The 22,937-nt window shown below is 43.1% G+C and overlaps 1 protein-coding gene across 1 annotated transcript; it reads right to left on the bottom strand.

Annotated features, from left to right (window-relative positions):
* Nucleotides 1-1,741: 1,741 nt before the first annotated feature.
* On the bottom strand, nt 1,742-22,004 carry LOC137344334 (UNC5C-like protein). Its single transcript, XM_068007197.1, is given in 9 exon segments — nt 1,742-1,827; nt 1,914-2,097; nt 3,790-3,830; nt 3,833-3,889; nt 8,385-8,552; nt 8,555-8,625; nt 9,898-10,028; nt 10,030-10,218; nt 21,846-22,004. Coding segments are annotated over 9 exon segments (1,086 nt in total).
* Between the last annotated feature and the right edge of the window lie 933 nt (nt 22,005-22,937).

Genomic DNA, 22,937 nt, shown 5'->3' with positions numbered 1-22,937 from the left:
ATCTATTGGAACAGAATTATACTTATTTATTTAGGGTAAAGCTCCCTTTTATAAGGTCTTTTTCTCTCTTTCCCTTTTCTTAGTGTCCCTGCACTGTGTATCGTCCATGATTGAACAGGCGGGCGAGTGACCTACTTCCAGACCTCTGCCACTGCTGCCCTTACTCTAAAGGGTAAATTTTCCAATCGTGCACTCGCCCAGTTGTGCACTCCCAACGAGGACCTTCACTCACTGGGAGTGCGCAGTGGGAAATCGTTCACCTGCAGCTCACTCATGGATACAATATCGCGGGCTGTGTGTGTGTGCGATTTCCAAATACTCACTCCCACTGGGCGAAGCTCCCAATTGGGAGCGTGGAATCAAAACATTTACTCAAATGTGTGTACGGTATGAGACCTCTTTTCCTATGAGAACAACCATCATTTGCTGGACATCTTCCAACAGCAACATGACTGAGATAGAGAATTCATCTTGTAAGAGATTACAGCAGCAAGGCTTGTTCTGACACTTTGTAATGCAATACCCTGGGGCTGTAATGCATTATCTGTAGGAGCAGAAGTATAATGTAGGAATCCTAGACATGGTGGGTTACTTACATGCTGGTATGAATGCATGGTCACTATTATCTCAGTCACCTCCTGGTCTGAAATTTCATTCTAGTGGTAACAGAGAATTAAAAATTCAGGATTGAGAGAATGGGAACTGTTCATAAACTAATTACAAGAGTTCCAAAGCTACCAGGTGCAAATCTGAATTCCGCACATTCAAAAAGTTAAAAATTTTGGATCAAAGTCAGACATATTGAATTATGCCTGGAGCTTCTTCCTTAGCTCGACAAGTTTATCCAGTGAGTAGCTGAGCCATACAGAGCAGGAGATCCCCATTTCAATCCATGGTCAGTGTTGAGTTAGCTGATCTAAGCTGGGGTAGAGATGGGATGCTACAAAATTGCCTGAGAGTCGCTGGGTTAAGGAGGGGAAGGTTCCAACTCCAGACTGATATTCTGTGACCCTTGCCAGAAGTGCACACCTGCAGGTATTGGGTGAGGGACAGGATCGGGCTTGGCTTTTTGCCCACGCACCGCCCCCGCCCCCCCAGCCCCCTTGCCCACATGGTCTTATAGCCTAACATGAATAATGGAGGCTTGGGTGAGGTACCAGAGGGTACCCAGTGCCCATGGAATCATATCACAGCAAGAAATGAATGTTTTTAAGTGCGGAAGGGTGGGGAGAAACAAAGCAATGTCTGATCGCAAGATAATTACGGCCATTCGTCCATTCGGAAAAACCTCATTGCAGCCTCCTATTGGTTCTTAAATGATTCCGGGTTTTTACCTCCACTGTTCTATCCAGGTGTACATTCTTTGTGTGAAGAAGAACTTCCTGATATCCATTCTAAATTTGCCTTTTACTAACTTGAACCTGTGTCCCCTTGTCCTACTCTTGTGATTTCGTTTAAAGCAGTTTTCTGGATTTGCCTGTTCCATTCCCTTACTTTATATGCTTCTGTAAGGTCACTTCTCGGCCCTCCTTTCATGGCTGAAAAGTTTGAGTCTTTCTAGCTTTTCCTTATAGATCTTCACCAGGAACCAGCCTCGTGGCTTTTCTCTGCACGGCCTCTGGACCTGAAATGTCTCCTTTGAGTGACCAGAACTGGGCAGTATGGTCTGACCAGACCACTGTACAGTTTGATCATAACTTCTTTGGACTTGTGTTCTACTGTTTTGGCTATTCTATTGGCTTTATCGATTGGTGCCCAGCATTGGGTTGGACATGATGAATGTTGAGTCCACTAAGACTCTTAGGTCTTTTTCAACTTCATCCTTAACTGTTTCAAACCATTTGCTATTTTGCCATCCTACAATTTACACTCGTCTGCAATAAATTTAATTTGCCGCTGTTTTGCCCACTTACATATTTTGTCTAACGCATTTTGTAATTTCTGTTGCTGCCGTCTCCAATTCCACTGTCCTCGTAGCTTGGTATCATCTGCAAACTTGACCAGTTTGCATTGAGTTTCTGAATCCAAGTCATTGATGTAAATTAGAAACAGTAGCGGTCCTTTAATGGAAGGAAATGATGCAGAAGCTGTTGGGAGCTAAAAAAGGAGGGGAATATACTAAACTTAAAATGGATAGTAGTATAACATTGTATTGTTTTATAATCTCAAAAATTTTTTTATTTCTGTGGCCTAGATGCTGATGTCACAGCCCAAGGTGGCCATTCTTGCTATGTGACATATTGTTCGCATCATACTGTATTCTGACTGTAAAATTTTCAGCAGTTTTTTTGCCCCCAGGATGAGGTCAGTTAAGAGTGATGTGACAGAAGTCGCTGTCGTCACTGAACATAAGTTTAATGCCACAGAATTTGCGGCGGAATTGCCATTGATTCCCTTTCCAGCCTTTTACTTGATGTGGTGCTGAGGCAACAGTTGATGAGGACTGACAGCTTGTTGCCTTGTGGAAAACTTGGTGCTCCACTCTTCATTCTTCACATGAGGAACTCGCAAAAGAATGGAACATTGACACTTTGTGCTGTTATGTAGCTGTTACTGCAATACAGAATACTGAAGTCATTTGAAGAAATACAATTGAAATAGCATCTTTGTTAGTTCTCCTCCATGTATAGTTCCCAACAGCTCATGCACCAGTTAAGAATGCTGCTTCTGAGTTTCGGCCAATTCCACTCTGCAATTGATCACTAGGATGAGAACACCCTGTGGTCACTTGTCTATTTCCTCTTCTTCCTGCTTAGGAGATGCCTTGCTATCTTCTGATCTTTCTCCTTAGACTAGGACCGGTTGTGTGTCTCATTTCTCTTTGTTTCTTGCATTTTTAACTAACTCTTTATGATTGTGGGAGAGGAATGTGGAGTGTGTCATCTTTTTAAAGGCAGCTGCATTTAAAGATAGCAGCAGCATGTGGGACGAAAGGAAGAATGGCCAATTTTAGTAAGAGTGATTTGAAGCATTTCTTATGAGAGATAAGACAGAAGAAGGATGCACTTTTTCAGGTTTAAGCCTACAAACTGTGCTGCAACAGCTATTTGGAGGTGTTAGCAGTAAGTGTAACCGTACTCCAGTGAAGAGTTGGCACTTCCAATATAGGAGGAGAAAAAATTGGTGAGTCCAAACAAACTAGACTTCCTTACCTCCTCATTCACAAGATACTTATGGATGATGAAGGCCATTTGGCCCATCTTAATTCATCCATCCAGAACAACCCCACTCACCCTCCATTGCTGCAACTAGTTCTTTCTTACGCCCATCTTAATTCCAGGGTTTCCCCCTCCACCATTTCAAGTGTTGATCATTCTCCACATTAAGTAAAACCTCCTGATATCAATCCTAAGGTTACTTTTTGTTAGTTTGAACCTGGGTCCCTTTAACCTACTCCCATTGTTTGAGGTAGTATTCTGGATTAAACTTTCCAATACCATTTACTCTCTTACAGACCTCTATAAGATCACCTCTTAGATACTCCATCCCAGGCTGAAAAGTCCAATTCTCTCCAGTCTTTCTTCATAGACTCCACTAGTGATCAGCCTTCTGGCTCTTCTCTGCACTACCTCCAGCGCTACAATATCTACCTTTTTCATAGCAATCAGAACTGGTTTCCTACAATCTATTGGCCTTTAAAACTTAGGCCTTTCATTGACTAACCTCTACTTCTGATTTATCTATCATCTTATCTCATCTCCTGTTTGCTCTGTGGGGATATCCTACAATATGGACCCTGGCACTTCACCTAGGTTTCTCAATTAAAAAAAAGATTGTGAAGATTCTCACCGATTTCTTCCTGAAGCAAAAAGATCGAAAGGGACTTTTCTGTGCCAGATATGCAGGTAAGGAACTGACTGACCGGTGCATTCATCCACATTCTCCCAACCTGAATAAAATAAACCATGGCTGCTCGGTAATGTGAAAAAAAATCCATGTTTAAACATACAGGGCAACATTTAACAACACCTCTCGTGTTCCCCTTTTTAAATCCATCCCTTGTAATTGTGAATTCCTATTTATTTATGCTTGATATTGCACTTAAAGTCCCATCAAATCTGGCATGTAATTTACATATTTATACTGGTTTTTAAAATGTGGGTACCTGGGAATTATAACTTATGCATTATTAGATTTTACCAGCGAGTTATAACTCTATTCCTGGTGCCCAAAAGTTCAAATGGAGAGTAGAAGCAATGTTCTCTGAAGAGACATAAAAATTGCACTTGTGAGTGTTACTCTGTCATCTGCTATTTCCTAAAAATTACACTTAAACTTACCTTTTATATTTTCATGTTAAATTCAGAAGAGAATGTGTTTGATATTACCACAAACTTTACACTTTAAAGGCTTATACATGAATAATCTGACACTAGCATATTCTACATGGCACTGGAGGCCAATTAGTGCTCCATCGAGGAGCCAACATCCCTTGGGTATAAAGGAATATAGTTTTCACACAAATGTATGAGGAATTCAAAGGATTAGACTTAACGGGGTTAGGGGTGAAAAACAATAGGAACCAGCCTTAGTCCAGTAATACTCGTGGTTAAAAACACACAACCATGTTATCTGAGGCAAAAACAGTGAAACAAAGGATGCGTCTGTATGTCCGAACATGTCACTGAGCAACTACATTTCAGAATCAAGGATGAATGATTGATGGGCCCCTAAAACTACTGATAAGGGAACCATCTATAAGTGGCTTAAATTTGTTGCAGTGAAAAGGGGGGCCAGGGGTTAACTCAGTGTATAAGTAGCCAGCCCCTACTCAGAATCAGGGTAGGGGACGGAAAAGAAAGTACCAGGCGGGTAACCGAGAACGAGAGGATGTGAGTGAAGGAACGGGGAATGAGGTCGCGGTTTCTACCCAAAGGACAATGGAGTAATATAATTCTCAATTGTGCTTTGTAAACTACTGCTTAAATACTGTAATGTATTGATTCCTGCTTGTGTTAAATGAAGTCATATGGCTATTAACCATTAAGGTGTCAGTCTCGAACAATTGAACAGAGTCTCAAATTGACTACCTGGGGGCTAAGAAGTTTGTCAAGGAAAAAAGCAGTTATACATTAATTATTTAAAATGATAAGGACTTCCCTAGGTGGGGATCTTTTACAATCTTCTTACCTCCCCCCCCTCCCACCCTGCCTCCACCCCTCGAAAATAGGATAAAGAACTCAGGGAAGAAAGTCAGAGATTGAATTGTGATGGTGCCTTTGGAGAGCAGAGACTGTCTCACCACATAAAAACCAGACTGATTCCAGCTGAAGATCTGAACAAGCTTATTGGAATAGATTGCATCGCTGTATATGAACATAAGAAATAGGAGCAGGAGTAGGCCAATCGGCCCTTCGAGCCTGCTCCGCCATTTAATAAGATCATGGCTGATCTGATCCTAACCTCAAATCTAAATTCATGTCCAATTTCCTGCCCGCTCCCCGTAACCCCTAATTCCCTTTACTTCTAGGAAACTGTCTATTTCTGTTTTAAATGTATTCAATGATGTAGCTTCCACAGCTTCCTAGGGCAGCAAATTCCACAGACCTACCACCCTCTGAGTGAAGAAGTTTCTCCTCATCTCAGTTTTGAAAGAGCAGCCCCTTATTCTAAGATTATGCCCCCTAGTTCGAGTTTCACCCATCTTTGGGAACATCCTTACCGCATCCACCCGATCAAGCCCCTTCACAATCTTATATGTTTCAATAAGATCACCTCTCATTCTTCTGAACTCCAATGAGTAGAGTCCCAATCTACTCAACCTCTCCTCATATGTCTGCCCCCTCATCCCCGGGATTAACCAAGTGAACCTTCTTTGTACTGCCTCGAGAGCAAGTATGTCTTTTCTTAAGTATGGACACCAAAACTGTATGCAGTATTCCAGGTGCAGTCTCACCAATACCTTATATAACTGCAGCAATACCTCCCTGTTTTTATATTCTATCCCCCTAGCAATAAACGCCAACATTCCGTTGGCCTTCTTGATCACCTGCTGCACCTGCATACTAACTTTTTGATTTTCTTGCACTAGGACCCCCAGATCCCTTTGTACTGCAGTACTTTCCAGTCTCTTGCCATCAAGATAATAACTTGCTCTCTGATTTTTCCTGCCAAAGTGCATAACCTCACATTTTCCAATATTGTATTGCATCTGCCAAATTTCCGCCCACTCACCCAGCCTGTCTATATCCCCTTGTAGGTTTTTCTGTCCTCCTGACTCTCTACTTTCCCTCCCATCTTTGTATCATCTGCAAACTTTGATATGTTACACTCGGTCCCCTCCTCCAAATCGTTAATATAGATTGTAAGGAGTTGGGGACCCAGCACCGACCCCTGCAGAACACCACTGGCTACTGGTTGCCAGTCCGAGAATGAACCATTTATCCCAACTCTCTGCTTCCTGTTAGATAACCAATCCTCCACCCATGCCAGAATATTACCCCCAATCCAGTGATTCTTTATCTTGAGCAATAATCTTTTATGTGGCACCTTGTCGAATGCCTTCTGGAAGTCTAAATACACTACGTCCACTGGTTCCCCTTTATCCACCCTGTACGTTATGTCCTCAAAGAACTCAAGCAAATTTGCCAGACATGACTTCCCCTTCGTAAAGCCATGCTGACTTTGTCCTATTAAATTATGTTTATCCAAATGCTACTGCCTCCTTAATAATAGACTCCAAAATTTTACCCACCACAGATGTTAGGCTAACTGGTCTATAATTTCCAGCCTACTTCCTACTACCCTTTTTAAATAAGGGTGTTACATTAGCAGTTTTCCAATCTGCCGGGACCTTTGCCGAGTCCAGAGAATTTTGGAAAATTATTACCAAAGCATCCACAATCCCCACTGCCACTTCCCTCAAGACCCTAGGATGTAAGCCATCAGGTCCAGGGGATTTATCCGCCTTGAGTCCCATTAATTTACTAAGTACCAATTCCTTAGTGATTTTAATTGTATTTAGCTCCTCCCCCCCCTAGAGCCCCCTGTTTGTTCAGTGTTGGGATATTCTTAGTGTCCTCTACCGTAAAGACTGAAACAAAATATTTGTTCAGCATTTTTGCCATTTCCATGTTTCCCACCATTAATTTCCCGGTCTCATCCTCTAAGGGACCTACGTTTGCCTTAGCCACCCTTTTTCTTTTTATATAACTGTAGAATCTCTTATCTATCTGTTTTTATATTTTTTGCTAATTTATTTTCATAATCTATCTTCCCTTTCTTAATCAATCCTTTAGTTACTTTTTGCTGTCTTTTGAAGACTTCCCAATCTTATATCCTCCCACTAAGTTTGGCTACCTTATATGTCCTTGTTTTTAGTCGGATACTATCCTTAATTTCTTTACTTAGCCACGGATGGCTGTCATTTCTTTTACACCCTTTTTTCCTCAGTGGAATATATTTTTTTTGAAAGTTGTAAAATAACTCCTTAAATGAACACCACTGTTCATGTACCGTCTTACCCTTTAATCTATTTTCCCAGTCCACTTTGATCAATTCCGCTCTCATACCATCATAGTCTCCTTTATTCAAGCTCAGTACGCTTGTTTGAGAACCAACCTTCTCACCCTCTAATTGGATATGGAATGTAACCATGTTATGGTCACTCATTCCAAGGGGATCCTTAACTAGGACATTATTAATTAATCCTGGCTCATTACACAGGACCAGGTCCAAGGTTGCTTGCCCCCTTGTAGGATCAGTTACATACTGCTCAAGAAATCCATCCCTAATACACTCAATAAACTCTTCCTCAAGGCTGCCCTGCCCAATTTGATTTGCCCAGTTCATATGATAGTTAAAATCCCCCATAATTATAGCTGTTCCCTTATTACATGCCCCAACTATTTCCTGATTAATACTTCTTCCAGCAGAGTTGCAACTATTAGGAGGCCTATATACTACGCCCACTAGTGTTTTTTTCCCCTTATTATTCCTTATCTCTACCCAAACTGTTTCATTCTCCTGATCCTTTGTCCCAATATCATTTCTCTGTATTACAGTGATTCCTTCCTTTATTAACATAGCCACCCCACCTCCCCTTCCTTCCTGTCTGTCCTTCCTGATTGTTAAATACCCTGGCATATTTAATTCCCAGTCGTTGTCACCCTGCAGCCATGTTTCTGTAACGGCCACAAGATCATACCCATACGTAGTTATTTGTGCCGTTAACACGTCCATTTTGTTATGAATGCTACGTGCATTCAGATAAAGAACTTTCAAATATGTTTTGTGACACTTAGTTCCTGCTTTTTCCTTTTTGTCCTGATGTTTGTCCTGGATCTCCTTCATCTCCTCGGCGTACTTGCTGAAGGTGCTGCCGAACTTGGACCAGGCTTTATAGGGGATGGTGATGGAGTATATAGGGCATGGAAAGAACTTACCTTCAGATAAATACTTGAGCATCAGAAATGTGTCTGTGCTGTTTCCTTTTAAATCAAAGAGTTGCACTGGTCCACAGAGGTTCCTGTGAAATGGTTTTTCATTGTACATTGCCCACTGTAATGTGCAGGGTGTGTTATTGAGAAAGTAGACCCAGATCTGGAAGTGGAACTGAAGATGGCTAACTGAAGCCACTTCTGGGCACAATTTTTTCCATCTTGCTCCAGGATACATGTGAACAAACTATGGACAGGAGAAAGACCAAACTTGTTTGACAGTAATTTATTTTTGCCAAGTCACCAATCCTGCAAAGTGGAGAACTCAGTTACATTCACCGAGTTCGGTACATAAGAATCTGAAAACACAATAAAGGGCATTTAACCCTGAGGGAAGGTTCTACATAAATACGTCCTGATCTCCCCTCAAGGTGTTCAAGTGACCTCCAGAATGTCAACTCATCTCACGTCTCCAGTTTTGTTTATCCTGGGTGATTTCCGCAAATGACATTTTCTCAGGGCCAGGAGCTCAATGTTCCATGAGTAATCACCTCTGCCTATTCTTGTTTCTGTAACTTTCAATCACATTCCTCCCCAGATATTTAGTCAGCTGTTTTTTTTAAGGAGTTACCTGACAACGTTTCTAGAAGTCTGTTCCATATATTCAGTACTCTGAGAGATTACAATTACTTCTGATCCCTAGTCTACCTTGAGGCCTGTTAATGTTATGCCTGTGTCCTGTACTTCTGCCATCAGAAATTTAAACCATTTTGTTTACATGTGCAATATCATTAGCTCTCAGCATTTTGAAGACCTGAATCACATCTCCCTCAATATTCTTTACTCCAATAAAAATAAGTTCAACTTGAGTCTCTCTGAAACTTTGAGCCCTAAGTTCTGCAATCATCCTTGTTGTGCCACTCTCAACCCTTTCCAATGCTTTGTTATCCTTCCGTAGGTTAAAACTTCATGGCAGGGACTTTCCCTGGAGCTGCTCCCACTCTGCTGCTAAAATCAGTGGAACTGGTCTGACGAAAGGTCATTAACCTGAGACGTTAACTCTGTTTCTCTCTCCACAGATGCTGCCTGGCCTGCTGAGTGTTTCCAGCGCTTTCTGTTTTTATTTCAGATTTGCAGCATTTCTCTTTTTGCTCTTGATATGCATTCTTATATTTGATTGCCTTTATTGATGACAACTTTACATTAACTGGATACTTTCAGTAAATGAACAATAATCACACCTAATTCCTTTTCTGTTTCCACCTTTGTTAATGAACACCTTGTTTTTGTTTAATATTTGCTCTTTCACTATTATTACCCATTAAAATCCATCTGACATTCCTTAGCCTGTCTGCTTAGATGGCCCATAGCCCTTAAAATACTATTTACTTTGCCATATAGCTTACAGAAAATACCATCCTCCATGTCATTTATGAAAAATTGGAGGGTCTGAGAAACTTGAAAAATATAATTTTTGTTGAATTTTTAACTTTTATTTTAATGAAGAAGGCCATCCCACCTGAAATGTGAAACATGCACTTGGCATTCATCCCACATGACCTGGGTTTTGATTTGTTTCTTGTCCCTCGTGTTGATGGCAAACCATCTCTTTGTGCTGAGTCGGTCGGTGTTGCACGCGTACACTTTCGCTAGAGCCATGGTGAATGGTGCAATGCTTGAAAACCAGGACGCAAGGTTTCTGAAAAATGGTGCCATGAGGCCTGCAATACACAACCGGGCTGATGAGAGCTTGGGTACTGGAGAGCTCGGGACCATCGGACAGATCCCAAACCAGTACCGAGGACACTTGCTCTCTCCTTCCCCATACTATTGCATCTAACTGAGAGAGAACACAGAGCTGTGATTAACAACTTGCATTTATATAGCGCCTTTGATGTAGTAAAACGTCCCAAGGTGCTTCACAGGAGCGTTATCAAACAAAAATTGACACCGAGCCACATTAAGAGATATTAGGACAGGTGACCAAATGCTTGGTCAAAGAGGTAGGTTTTAAGTAGCGTCTTAATGGAGGAGAGAAATAGACAGGCTGAGAGGTTTAGGGAGTGAATTCCAGAGCTTAGGGCCTAGGCAGCTGAAGGCACAGCTGCCAATGGTGGAGTGATGAAAATCGGGATGTGCAAGAGGCCAGTCCAGGAGTAGCGCAAAGATCTTGGAGAGTTGTACGGCTGGAAAATTAAACAGAAAGAGTGCTCTTCAATCCTTTGTGCTCTGCAGAAACTCAATCAAGACAGGAAGGAGTTTCGAGCTAACATTGCTACCGCATGAGAGGGAATTAGTTAATAATTCTCAAACACCTTAGAGTATCCTCTGACTCACTATGACTAGCACCTCACGATACGCACTGGTGTACATAAAAACCTAGCCCATCTGTCACATCCCAGACATCACATGCCACACTGCAGACGTCACACTCCAAGTGTCACACTTTGTTTCAGATGAAAAACAATCTTAAGTAAAAAAACAAAAAGAAAGCCAGTCATTGCCCTGGAGCCTAAATTTTATGAGTACATTCCGATCTGACAATTTCCCTGACCAAGCAACAATTAAACTCTAATTGACCTGAGGCTTCACAACAATTAAGACTTTGTGACTATTAAAGGACAGAGCAGAATAATACATATGGTGTAACAATCCTGTATTTTTTAAAACAGCGTATCATCTGACTTACCATGATTAATGCCAAACATCTACTAGTGTTCATTAAAAAAAATCACAGACATAAACAGGAAAAACCCTGAGAGATGTTGAAATGAATCACAATGTTTAAAAACAGGAAACAAACCTGTCAGTATAACATCAGTTGTGGGAAGTTACTGGAACCTATTATCGGGGACAAAGTGACTGAGCACTTGGCCAAGTATGAGCTGATCAAAGAGAGTCAGCATGGATTTGTGAAGGGTCACCATGTCTGACAAATCTAGTTGAATTTTTGACAAGGTCACTAGCATGGTGGATAGGGGAGTGTCTATGAATGTTGTGTAAATGTACTTCCAGAAAGCATTTGATAATGTTCCACATGAGAGATTATTAGCAAAAATGAAAGCGCACAGAATTGGAGGTAAATTTGTGACTGGGCTGGTTATTGTCAGGGAGGTAGGAGACATAGAGTAGGGATAAAGGGAACATTCTCTAATTGACTTATTCCAAGTGGTGTTCTCCAGGGATCTGTACTGGGGCCTCAACTTTTCACCATATATATTAATGACTTGGATGAATTAATATAGAGTTGTATATCCTAGTTTGCTGATGACACTAAGTTAGGAGGCACAGTAAGCTGTGTAGATGGGAGCAGGAAGTTACAAAGGGACTCCCAGCTACAAATCCAAGGGCTTCTTGCAGTTCTAACATGCTTTTCTCCATTGGCACTGAGTTTGTTTTTTGATGTATTAGATTGAGCACTGTGTGAAGCAAGGTATTCATAAGTGTGGAGCAAGGACCAGCCATTCAGTCAAATGGCTGGGATCTCTTTTGACTCGAGGCGATTCTACAATGACGTACCTGCCGATGGAAGTTCGGAACCAAGTCAACCCTCTGTGGTAGATTTCATAATCTACTTGAGTCAGGTAGGTCCACATTACCCCAGGGCACTGTTAATGGTTGACCAACCAGTCTGGTAGACCCGGCACTGGGAGCTGGTCGTCTTTCTGCTCAGCTCAGGCTATCCCTGCAGACCAATGCCCTGCAAATCAGTGCTGTAACAGGTAGAGTGACCCTGACAGGATAAACAGCAGGAAGCTCACCAGTGCTGTGCATTGTTGTTAGATTGAGTGCAGTCGCAAATTTTGGGTCTTGTCTTAGATATTCTCTCGAGTAAGGTTTCTCCTTATTTACTCGATCAAAACCCATCATGATTTTGAACACCTCTATCAAATCTCCTCTAACCTTCTCTGTTCTAAGGAGAACAACCCCAGCTTTTCCAGTCTCTCCATATAACTGAAGTCCCTCATCCCTGGTACTATTCGAGTAAACCTCTTCTGCGACCTCTCTAAGGCCTTCACACCCTTTCTAAAGTGCGGTGCCCAGAATTGAAAACAATATTCCAGTTGAGGCCTAACCAGTGTTTTATAAAGGTTTAGCATAACTTCCTTGCTTTTGTAATCTATGCCTCTATTAATAAAGCCCAGGATCCCATATGCTTTTTTAACAGCCTTCTCACCTTGTCCTGCCGCCTTCAAAGATTTGTGTAAGTGCGCCCCCAGGTTTCTCTGTTCCTGCAACCCCCCCACCCCACTTTAGAATTGTACCATTTAGTCTATATTTCCTCTCCTCATTCTTCCTACCAAAATGTATCACTTCATAATTCTCTGCCTTAAATTTCATCTGCCATGTGTCTGCCCATTTCACCAGCCTGTCTATGTCCTCCTTAAGTCTGTTACTATCCTTTGCATTGTTTACTACATTTCTGAGTTTTGTGTTATCTGCAAACTTTTTGAAATTATACCCTCTATACCCAAGTCCAGGTCATTAATTACAAAAATAAAGAGGCCGTTGGTGTAAAGAGTTGTACAATACAATATCACAGCCTGCAGATACAAGAGAAATAGATGTTGATTTTTTTCAAGCCTGTCTAAAAGGTTTTTCTTCTTCTACTGGAAATAAAATGAAAGTACATGAAATGTGATTTGCATGAACAGGCACGGAAGCTGAATTTTGTGCTTGCAGGTTGATCTGACTGAAACAAAGAAAGACTTGCATTTATATAACACTTTTCACAACCTCAGGACATCCCAAAGCGCTTTACAGCCAATGAAGTACTATTTTGAAGTGTAGTCACTGTTGTAATGTAGTAAACGCAGCAGCCAATCTGCACACAGCAAGGTCCCACAAACAGCAATGTGATAATGACCGGATAATCTGCTTTAGTGATGTTGGTTAAGGAATAAATGTTGGCCAGGACACTGGGGAGAACTCCCCTGCTCTTCTTCGAAATAGTGCCGTGGGATCTTTTACCTGAGAGGGCAGACGGGGCTTCAGTTTGACGTCTCATCTGAAAGACGGCACCTCCGACAGTGCAGCACTCCCTCAGATTACACTGGAGTGTCAGCCTGGATTTTGTGCTCAAGTCTCTGTGCTCAAGTCTCCCACAACCTTCTGACTCAGAGGCGAGAGTGCTACCACTGAGCCATGGCTGACATGACTGAAAGCGTTAGGCCAGGGTTTCCAATCTATTATACCCTTATTGATTATTAATTTCACTCTTCACATTTCTCAAGTATTTCAACTGAATGGTGTGGGCTATCTCCCATTTTCCGCACTGTGACAGATAGACCTCCAACATGCACGCATAAACAAACTGAAAACAGCTAACCAGTCTCTCAACTCACACACAAACTGGTCATCAATCTACTCCAAACACTTTAGTGCATTGTAGTAAATCCTTAAATATGGGAATCTCGGTGTCACTGCCCTCCCTATTTCCAAACCATGGCAATTCCACAATTGGCAGGACAGGTCTGTTCAAATAAAGCCTGTTGATGCCAGGGAACTTCCTTCTTATATCAAAACAGCAGCAGCAACTAGCTTTGAAGGAAATAAATCTTTACATAAAACTACAGCCAAGTCCGGAAAGGAGAATTGGGCACAGAGAATCAGGAGCACTGTGAATTCGGTGCAGTGACCTCTGAGCTAGGTTCTCCGATCCACCCCAGAAGCCTTGAATGTAAAAGTTACCCTAATATTTCAGTGGAATCTTCATTATCTGCTGGAATGATCTTATTTCCTGACCACCTGTTTGCAGGAAAGGTCTCTCTTTGTACAGCGATCACACCAATAACTTCCTGTCTGACAGAAATCAACTTTGCAGCCCAAGAAAGATTAAAATTAATTTGTCAAAAGCAAAATACTGTGGATGCTGGAAATCTGAAATAAAAAGAGAAAATGCTGGAAAAGCTCAGCAAGTCAGGCAGCATCTGTGGAGAAAGAAACAGAGTTAACGCTTCAGGTCGAAGACCTTTCGTCAGAACTGGAAGATGTTAAACAGTTAAAGTTTTTAAGTAAGTACAGAGCCAGGGAGAGGGGAAAACAGTATCTCATCTTTCGATTAGGCACTTTACAACCTTCCATTGATTTCAATAACTTCAGATCATAACCACTGCTGCCATTTTTTTCGGCCAGCAAGTTCTGCTGTTGCCATTCACAGCCACTCTAGACTTAGCTTTTGTTTCTTAACCTGTCCCATTACCACCTTCCTTGCCTTGCACTATCATCCCTTTTGTCATTTAATCACTCTTACCCTCTATCCTATCACAGACCTTCCCTTTTGTTCTTTCCTCCCCCCTTCCTTTCCCTGGCTCTGCACTTGCTTAAAAACTTTAACTCTTTAACATCGTCCAGTTCTGACGAAAGGTCTTCTGAAACGTTAACACTGTTTCTTTCTCCACAGATGCTGCCTGACTTGTCGAGCTTCTCCAGCATTTCCTGTTTTTATTTAAAATTAATTTGTATTGTACTTGTTTTCATTCCCCTCCGATTAGATTTCCACCCCTCCCACAGCACCAACCAAAGTCACAAATTACATCCTCTGTGACTGTGGTGCATTGTTCCTCCTTGTCCTCCTAGCTGCAGCCTTTGACATGGCCTTACTCACTATCCTCTCCAATGCTTCTCCTCCATTATCCAGCCTCGTTGGGTTCCACCCTAACCTATTTGATTGTAGCCAGTACACCTCTTCCCGACCCTGCACTGTTATCCCCACAATCCCCCAAGGATCTATCCTTGGCCCCGCCTCTTCCTCAACTATATGCTGCCCCTTGATGACATCATCGCAGACACAGGGTCAGCTTCTACATGTACAGTGATAATACCCAGTTCCATCACCTCTCTTGTCCCCTCTGTTGTCAGAGTGTTTGTCCAACATCCATTCTTGGATGAACCACAATTTCCTTCAGCTTAACATTAGGAAGACCAAAACCATCATTTTTGGCCTCCACCACAATTACCACTGATTTCCTGGCCATTGTCTCAGGCTGAACCAGTTCTCAATCTCGGCATCCTATTCAACCCAAGCTGAGCTTCCCACCCCTTATCCTCCCCATCAAAAAAACAGCCTATTTCCACTTCTGTATTGTAGCACTCCTACCCTTATATTGACTGGGATGAGCTAACTCAACACGAACCTGGGATCTTCCCTTGGGCACCACTTTTGAGGCTGGGGTGAAGGCTGCCTAAGCTTATTTCACTTTACAGTAGGACTCTAACAGTCATCAGAGAGCATACATGCTAACTGTTCGTGTTTGACACGGACAGTCAGCATTCTGCGGGCCCTAGTCCATGTAGCCACCAAAATCAGAATGGGCCAGGCCCGTCGCCCAAGTGCTGCTCTTGTGCTCCTAGCTGCTTGTGCCCCCACTCTGTGTGCTCTGTAGATGGGAGTTACGAGATTGGGAACTCTCGCTTACTGTGTAACAATTACAGCAGGAGTGTGAGCAGGTAGGAGCTCAGGAGTGGTACTTGGAGGATAGGATGAGCAACAGTCAAGGTGGGGAGAGTAGGGACACCAGGACCAGCATTTTTTGGGGAGGAGGAAAGGAGAGAGAAACCAATTGCCGCAATGGTGATGGGGTGAAAGCGAGAGAAGCCAGCACCTGCACTTTGGCGTGGTGTGGGGGGGTGGGGGTGGCGGGGGTGATGGGAGCAATGCTTAGGCCAGAGTGAGAGAGAAAAGAAGCTGGAAGCAGTGCTTTGAGGGTGAGACAGGTTTGGACCAGTGTTTTGATGGGGGGAAGTTGGGAGCTGTGCTGAGGGGGTGAAACTGGGAGAATGGGGTGAGGGGGGGTGATGGGGAGAGAAAGCAATGATTGTGGGGTGGGGGTGGGGGTTGAAAACCCAAATATTTTCTCCAGTATGAGTGAAGGAATGTTGGGTATATCCAAACTCCAGGTATAAAACCCATGGAACTACTCATAGGTTTATAACCAGGGCGGCTCTTGACTTATTGGAGGCTGTGTCAGTTTTATTAAAGATGTTGGCTGGTGTTTGCTAGTTTTCTAGTTTTGCATGTATGATGTCAGGTGGAATAGGAGATGGATCTGAAAGAAAGGAGATAATAGAAAAATGGGAGTTTAAAAAAGACCCTGTAAAAAGGCCTTTGAAAGAGGCCCCAGTCCTGACCTGGGGTAATGTGTTGCTGTCCCACACTATGCTTGGACCCTCTCTAAGTGATGTTGTAACACTTCAGCTTAATGCTTTGGGCTTATGTTCATTGGAAAATAAAATTTCATCCAAAATAAACCTTTAACAGACTCTACCACAGAGAGAGCGATAAAGACAGGGTCATGCAAAGATTGTTTTTTAAACAAACAGGCCACTTTGTAGGCCAGTTACAGTCACTGCATGTTTCTAGATAATGAAATGGGCCTGTAACTTTATCGACAGATAACATAATCACTTTGCCTGCTGGGGCAAGGTGAGCCATGGCTTAGAGGTGGGGCAGCCTCATCCTCTGCCTGCAGTCAACTGAATTGTCACAAGCTGCCTGTTGAGCAGGATAGTAGAGCCACACTGAAACTTAGAACACGTAGACAAGAAGAATGGCCATTTGGATGGGATACTAGGGGGTGGCTGACACTCCTGGAACTGCATCGAAGCAAGAGTCCGCACCTTGAGGAACAGAGGGCCAAAGGGAAGGAAACTGAGGAGAAATATCAAAAGGAAACAAATCACAGATTATGCCCAGTTTGTGCTGCAGCCTGAACTCACTCCAGTGTGGCTGGCAAAGCCTGGTTTACACGCAGTTTCAGAGTCAGCTATTCCTGGCTGGAGAGGCTTCTGAGTGTTGTAGCAACGATAGCCTTTCACATGGGTGTCAATTTACATGAACGTCTGAGCGTACCAGTCTGTGACTGATGCTCAGCTTATTTGTTATGAATGGAAAGGAGCTGTAATGCGCACAGGGGGTGCTCTTCGATGCTTTGATGGTTTTTAGCTGCTCAGGGTTAACCATCGGAACAGTCACTGCACTCCCAAGAGGTAATTCAATGTATGTGAAATGTTTTGACAATATGATAAGGCGCTATATAAATACCAATCTTTCCTTTGTTTCGATCTTACAATATAGCGATTGCCTGTACAGGACGTAATTACATTGTAATTATTTTGTAATTACAGATCCCGGGGAGGGAACAGAGCCCAGACTCTATGCCCCCGGACCGGGCAGAGATGCTGGATTTCCTGGCAGCTTGGGGCAGCCGAGATGCACTGGTAGGCAGCACAGGTGCCCACTGGTCACATGCAAGTTAGCTGCCCTCTCCTGACCCACATACTCTGATGGGACGAGTACCAGAGGTCACTGTTGGATGAGGGGCATAAGTATCAAGATCGCACATACCGCAGAATTTTTGAGTCTCATAAAATTGAAAGGTTCTTCATGATAACAGCCCAAAATCTTTACAATTCACTCACTCCTCTTTTTAATTTCTTTTTTCTCTCCTTTACCTATTTTATTTATTGTCTCTCCTCCCTGAAGTACCTTGGGACGTTTTTCACTTTAAGGCACCATACAAATTGTTGCGTTAATTCCCTTTGTACCGTGAGTTCTCAGTTCAAACAAAAAAAAGCCCCACCTGGAATTATGTTACCAGCTCACAGTGTGAAGTGTCAATCTGGAAAGTCTTAAATATGTTACTGGTCATTGGCTCGATCCACAGCCAGCCCCAGGAAAAGAACAAACATCAGATTGTTTGGTTATCCCATCTCGCTTCTCCACTGGCTTCCACCATTGAATCTTTGATCCATTACAGTCTCCACCACTTAATTCAAATTATTTGATACTTAATTCTTTTTTTTAGCACTAAATTCCCACTTTGCTGTTACTTACATCGCGCATTTCAAATTATTCAATAATTTACATGTTTTTCAGCACAAAAAAAATCAGCATTGAATTATTAGAGCCATCGACGTGTTTGTGCCTTGCTCTGGTGGCTTGCTGGGTTGGCTGTATTGGGGTAACTGTCTTTTTCACTGCTCGATTGTAAACCGACAGGCCAGATAGCCCGTTATAGAAACCAATGAAATCAATGGAAGTTAATCCGCCCAAGTGGTGTAGATGGAAACTGGCCCCTATTTTTCTAAATCCTGCAGAAATCTTAACTGCCTGTCTTGAAAGTCTGTACAGCTAACCTCACCAAAATACTCTATGGGGTTGAAATCGGACATGGGTGGAATCGCATGGGTCGCCCGTTACACGCTCCGTCCGAGATTCGGTTCAATGGAGATGAGTATTGGGCGGGCGGCTGGTGCGATTCCATCTGTTCCGCGTCCCCCGCCCGAGTCCAATTTCACCCTCCTTGTCTCTCCAGATAGAATGTCCGTCCTATACCTAATGTATATTTCTTCTTGACTCCGGTTCAGCTCCTGCTGGGCTGACCTCTGTGGGTAATTCATTTCCTTTCTTGTGTTTTTAAAATAAACCCATTTCCAATGAGGAGGGTGGGCAGTCAGTAGAATCCTTACCCAGTTAGGGGCCTAGGACTTACTGACACCCTCAGTGCAGAAACCCACTCTTGGCACCATTGCAGTAGCAGAGTGTACACAAAGACATTTATGCCACGAGGATATTAAACTGCTGCCACTGGAGGCAGGTCTAAGAAAGCCAGCAACGCTGCAATACAAAGACTGTGGGCCTATGCCACAGAGGACATGGAAACCCACCCACGGAGGTGTTTTATTGTGAGCCACCAGAGGTAAGGCACAAACACATCGCTGGCTCTGATGAGAGAAGGAGTTTGCCGTGACTGACACAGGTGACACCCAATCAGGAGGAACCAAGGCAACCCCATTGCAAAATATTACCAATTTGTGACAGGGTGCCACCCTTGGGACACGTGTCACTGTGAACATACAGGAAGTGAATGTTCCAGTTAAATATAACTCAACAGCTACCCCTGATGGTTCAGTGAGTAAAAACATCCACCTGCCATTGCGCTGAGCCAAGAAGGTCGCAGGTATGATCTACATTTTGGGTTGAGTTAGATGATCTCAGTCGGGGCAGCAGTGAAATATGTGATTACTTTAAAATAAAGGAACACTTTAAGCCAAGCTTTGCAATCCCGGACGTCGCTTGTGATCTCAGGATTTCAGGATTCAATCTTGCAAATCCTGGTATCCATGGGTGGGAATTGGGATTGCTGTTTACCATTACTTTCATATCACCGTCTTCTCCATCAGTGTTAACAAGCTTTGTGTTTCATACCAGAGAAGTGTTTCTTACGATACTGATCCAATACAACCTGACAAATGTTTAAACCTGCTGCTGCAGGAACCTGTGATTCTTGTTTCTGAAGTTTGTGGGATGTGTGAATTTGATCCTGCTCACACTCACCAACATGTATCAGGATTTCTAACTTCCTCTAACCTCCTCTCCCTCATTCACTGGCATTACTTTTTAAGGACACCTATATTTTGCCCTCAGGTCACTCTCTAACCTCTGTCTCTCTCCACATTCTCTATCCTGCAGTACCTCTCCAGTTCTAGCTCCTCTCCCTTTTCTTGTCCCAGTTTGTTCCTTTCTCACTCAGCCGCTCTCCATTCTCACTCAGCCGCTCTCCATTCTCACTCAGCCACTCTCCTTTCTCTCTCAGCCACTCTCCTTTCTCACTCAGCCACTCTCCTTTCTCTCTCAGCCGCTCTCCATTCTCACTCAGCCACTCTCCTTTCTCTCTCAGCCACTCTCCTTTCTCTCTCAGCCGCTCTCCATTCTCACTCAGCCACTCTCCTTTCTCTCTCAGCCACTCTCCTTTCTCTCTCAGCCACTCTCCTTTCTCTCTCAGCCACTCTCCTTTCTCTCTCAGCCACTCTCCTTTCTCACTCAGCCACTCTCCTTTCTCTCTCAGCCACTCTCCTTTCTCTCTCAGCCACTCTCCTTTCTCACTCAGCCACTCTCCTTTCTCTCTCAGCCACTCTCCTTTCTCTCTCAGCCACTCTCCTTTCTCTCTCAGCCACTCTCCTTTCTCTCTCAGCCACTCTCCTTTCTCTCTCAGCCACTCTCCTTTCTCACTCAGCCGTGCCATCCTCCCACTCTGTCCCCATCCAGCTCCATCTGCTCTTCACTCAATCACTGGGAACTGCGCAGGCATCATCGTTCCTAGTCATTGGGTAAGCTTCATCCTCACTGCCACAATCTCAAATCCTGGGATTTTTAGGCTGAGAATCCTAGGATTTCAGAGTTGTTACATTGGCTGACGTCCCCAGTCAGGGGAACATGGGATTACCATTCCTAGAGCTACCAGTACAAATTAAATCCCTGTGTGTTTTATATACAGCTCAATCAGACAATGCTGCAGGAATGTCAGCGAGAGGTTTAAGATGAATCCAATAGGGAGTTCCTAAATCCAATAGGGAATTCTATAAATCCAATAGGGAATTCAGAAGAAACTTCTTTACCCAGAGAGTGGTTAGAATGAGGAACTTGCTGCCACAGCAGTAGTTGAGGCGACTAGCAAAGATGCATTTAAGGGGAAGCTAGATAAACATTTGAAGGAGAAAGGAATAGAAGGATATGCTGATAGGGTTAGATGAAGTAAGGAGGGAGGAGTTTCGTGTGGAATATAAACACCAGCATGGACCTGTTGGGCCGAACGGCCTGTTTCTGTGATGTACATTCGATGTAATTCTATGTAAGTACACAAAGGTGCTTAACTTAACTGTCTGCTCTGTTAAGTGAAAGAGATTCTGAATTCAGACCTGGATCTCCAGAGCAAAGATTAATTTCTTAGTGTCATGGAGGTGTGGCGGGAGAGAGTGTTATACCAAAGACGTGACCACAGGTAAAGATACAATTCAAAATCTTCTTTTCCTGCATCACATTTTTCTGCCTTCCTAATGTGACATTGTATCCGTGGCCTGAGAACAGTACATCCTTCAGGATTCCACTCCTTTTCACCCTTGTCACCACTACTGCATCTGGGTGATAATTGTGTTTTCACAATACTTCAAATCAGATGCACAAGGTAGTACTCTAAACAATAACAAGACCTTTATTAATGCAACACTGGTACCTACCCCAGGCACTTCCAGTTCAAATGCGTTTCTTCTCCTCAAACTGCTATTTCTTTCTGGCCACCGGGTGGCAAAATCCTCTATCCAATCAACACATTATAATCTCAAACGTAAGGGAGCGTTATCCTGATGTACTGTGTAACTCATAGTGACTGATCATGACAGGCTATTAGCAGAGGTTTGGGATCAGATTGCCTGCCCACTCATTATAGGAGGAGGGAAAGTGGGAGAAAATAAGTACCTTAATAATGCTATTAGTTTATGGATTGTCAGCGAACACAACAAACCGGGAAAGGCAGTTTCGATCTTGTGGTCATTACCATCTTGTTCCGTGCCATACATCCTTCCCTCCTTGCCTTGTGTGTTCCTTTTTAAATATTGTTCATCTGTAATATCTCCTAGTCCTGAGGAAGGGTCTAGATGCCTGAAACTGCGACTGTTTTCTGTTTTTACCTGCTGAGTATTTCCAGCTTTTTCTGTTTTTGTTGTCAGATTTCCAGCCGTATTGGTATCTGGCTTAACATGCTGTTCCCTGCTGGTATATGGAGGGTTCCCTGAACTCTGCCCTCTGTGAGATCCCTGCAGCTTCATTCTCAGCTGTCGCCTGAACATTCTTAGACACAGAGCAACTGTAGGCCAATAAAAACACAATGTATCCCAGTGTCTAGCAACCAGCTAAAAAGGGAAGGTGATCTTGCATAGAAGTGGCGGTAGAGATGGACATGGATATTTATAGGAGGTGAGGTGGATATGTGTAGTTTATAATGGTGCACCCCTGCTGTTCTCCATTTCATTGTAAAGAAAAAACCTACTCAGTTCTATAGATTCACGAGCCAATCTCTGTTGGGTGTGGTACAATTTTTAGGACTTGATACTCTGCAGCGAGATGATTCACCTCATCAAAACTTAGCAAAAGGTCAGAATGACAGCATGTCAAAATAAATCATGGAACAACCAGTCCAATCAGCAAATATCACAATATTAATGCAGGAATCACAACTGTGTGGAACACTGGCTGCTCCTTCAGTTGGAAGTTATGTGCGGACACATGCAGGGGAGCAGCATCAGGTGAGTTACTGAGTCCAAGAGAAGTGGAAAGTCTGATTCAAGGGCACTGCAATCTGATAAACACATTTTATTTGCAGTTGGTGTTTGGTTCAGCAGGGAGTTCACAGTCTGGTGTTACTGGGGGTCATTTTCGAGTGCTGGGAATGAGTGCAATAACCCACCAATGGCCAGAATTGTTCTGCTGCACAGTAGGGCCATTAGTAGATTAACAAATTAAAACATTTACTCAGATTGCCAAATTGTGGGCTGTGAACACGAGGAGCTCGCTCGCTCAAAGTATTTTGCATTGGATCATTGGAACCAATTGCAGTGACCAGCTAAATCAACAGAGACCAATGATTGAAGCTGTGATCTCCCTGGTCTCTATCATGTGGTTGTTCATTTACACACTTGGCCATCAGGGAAGCTTTAAACACTGAGCTAAGTATGCGGTCCCGTTGCAGTGATGGTGGGACCACATTGTATCGTGCACAATGC

This window comes from Heptranchias perlo, chromosome 27 (genome assembly GCF_035084215.1).
Source record: "Heptranchias perlo isolate sHepPer1 chromosome 27, sHepPer1.hap1, whole genome shotgun sequence".
NCBI lineage: Eukaryota > Metazoa > Chordata > Chondrichthyes > Hexanchiformes > Hexanchidae > Heptranchias > Heptranchias perlo.
Note: the sequence above shows the minus strand (reverse complement) of the source record. Positions and strands in the feature narration are given on the sequence as shown.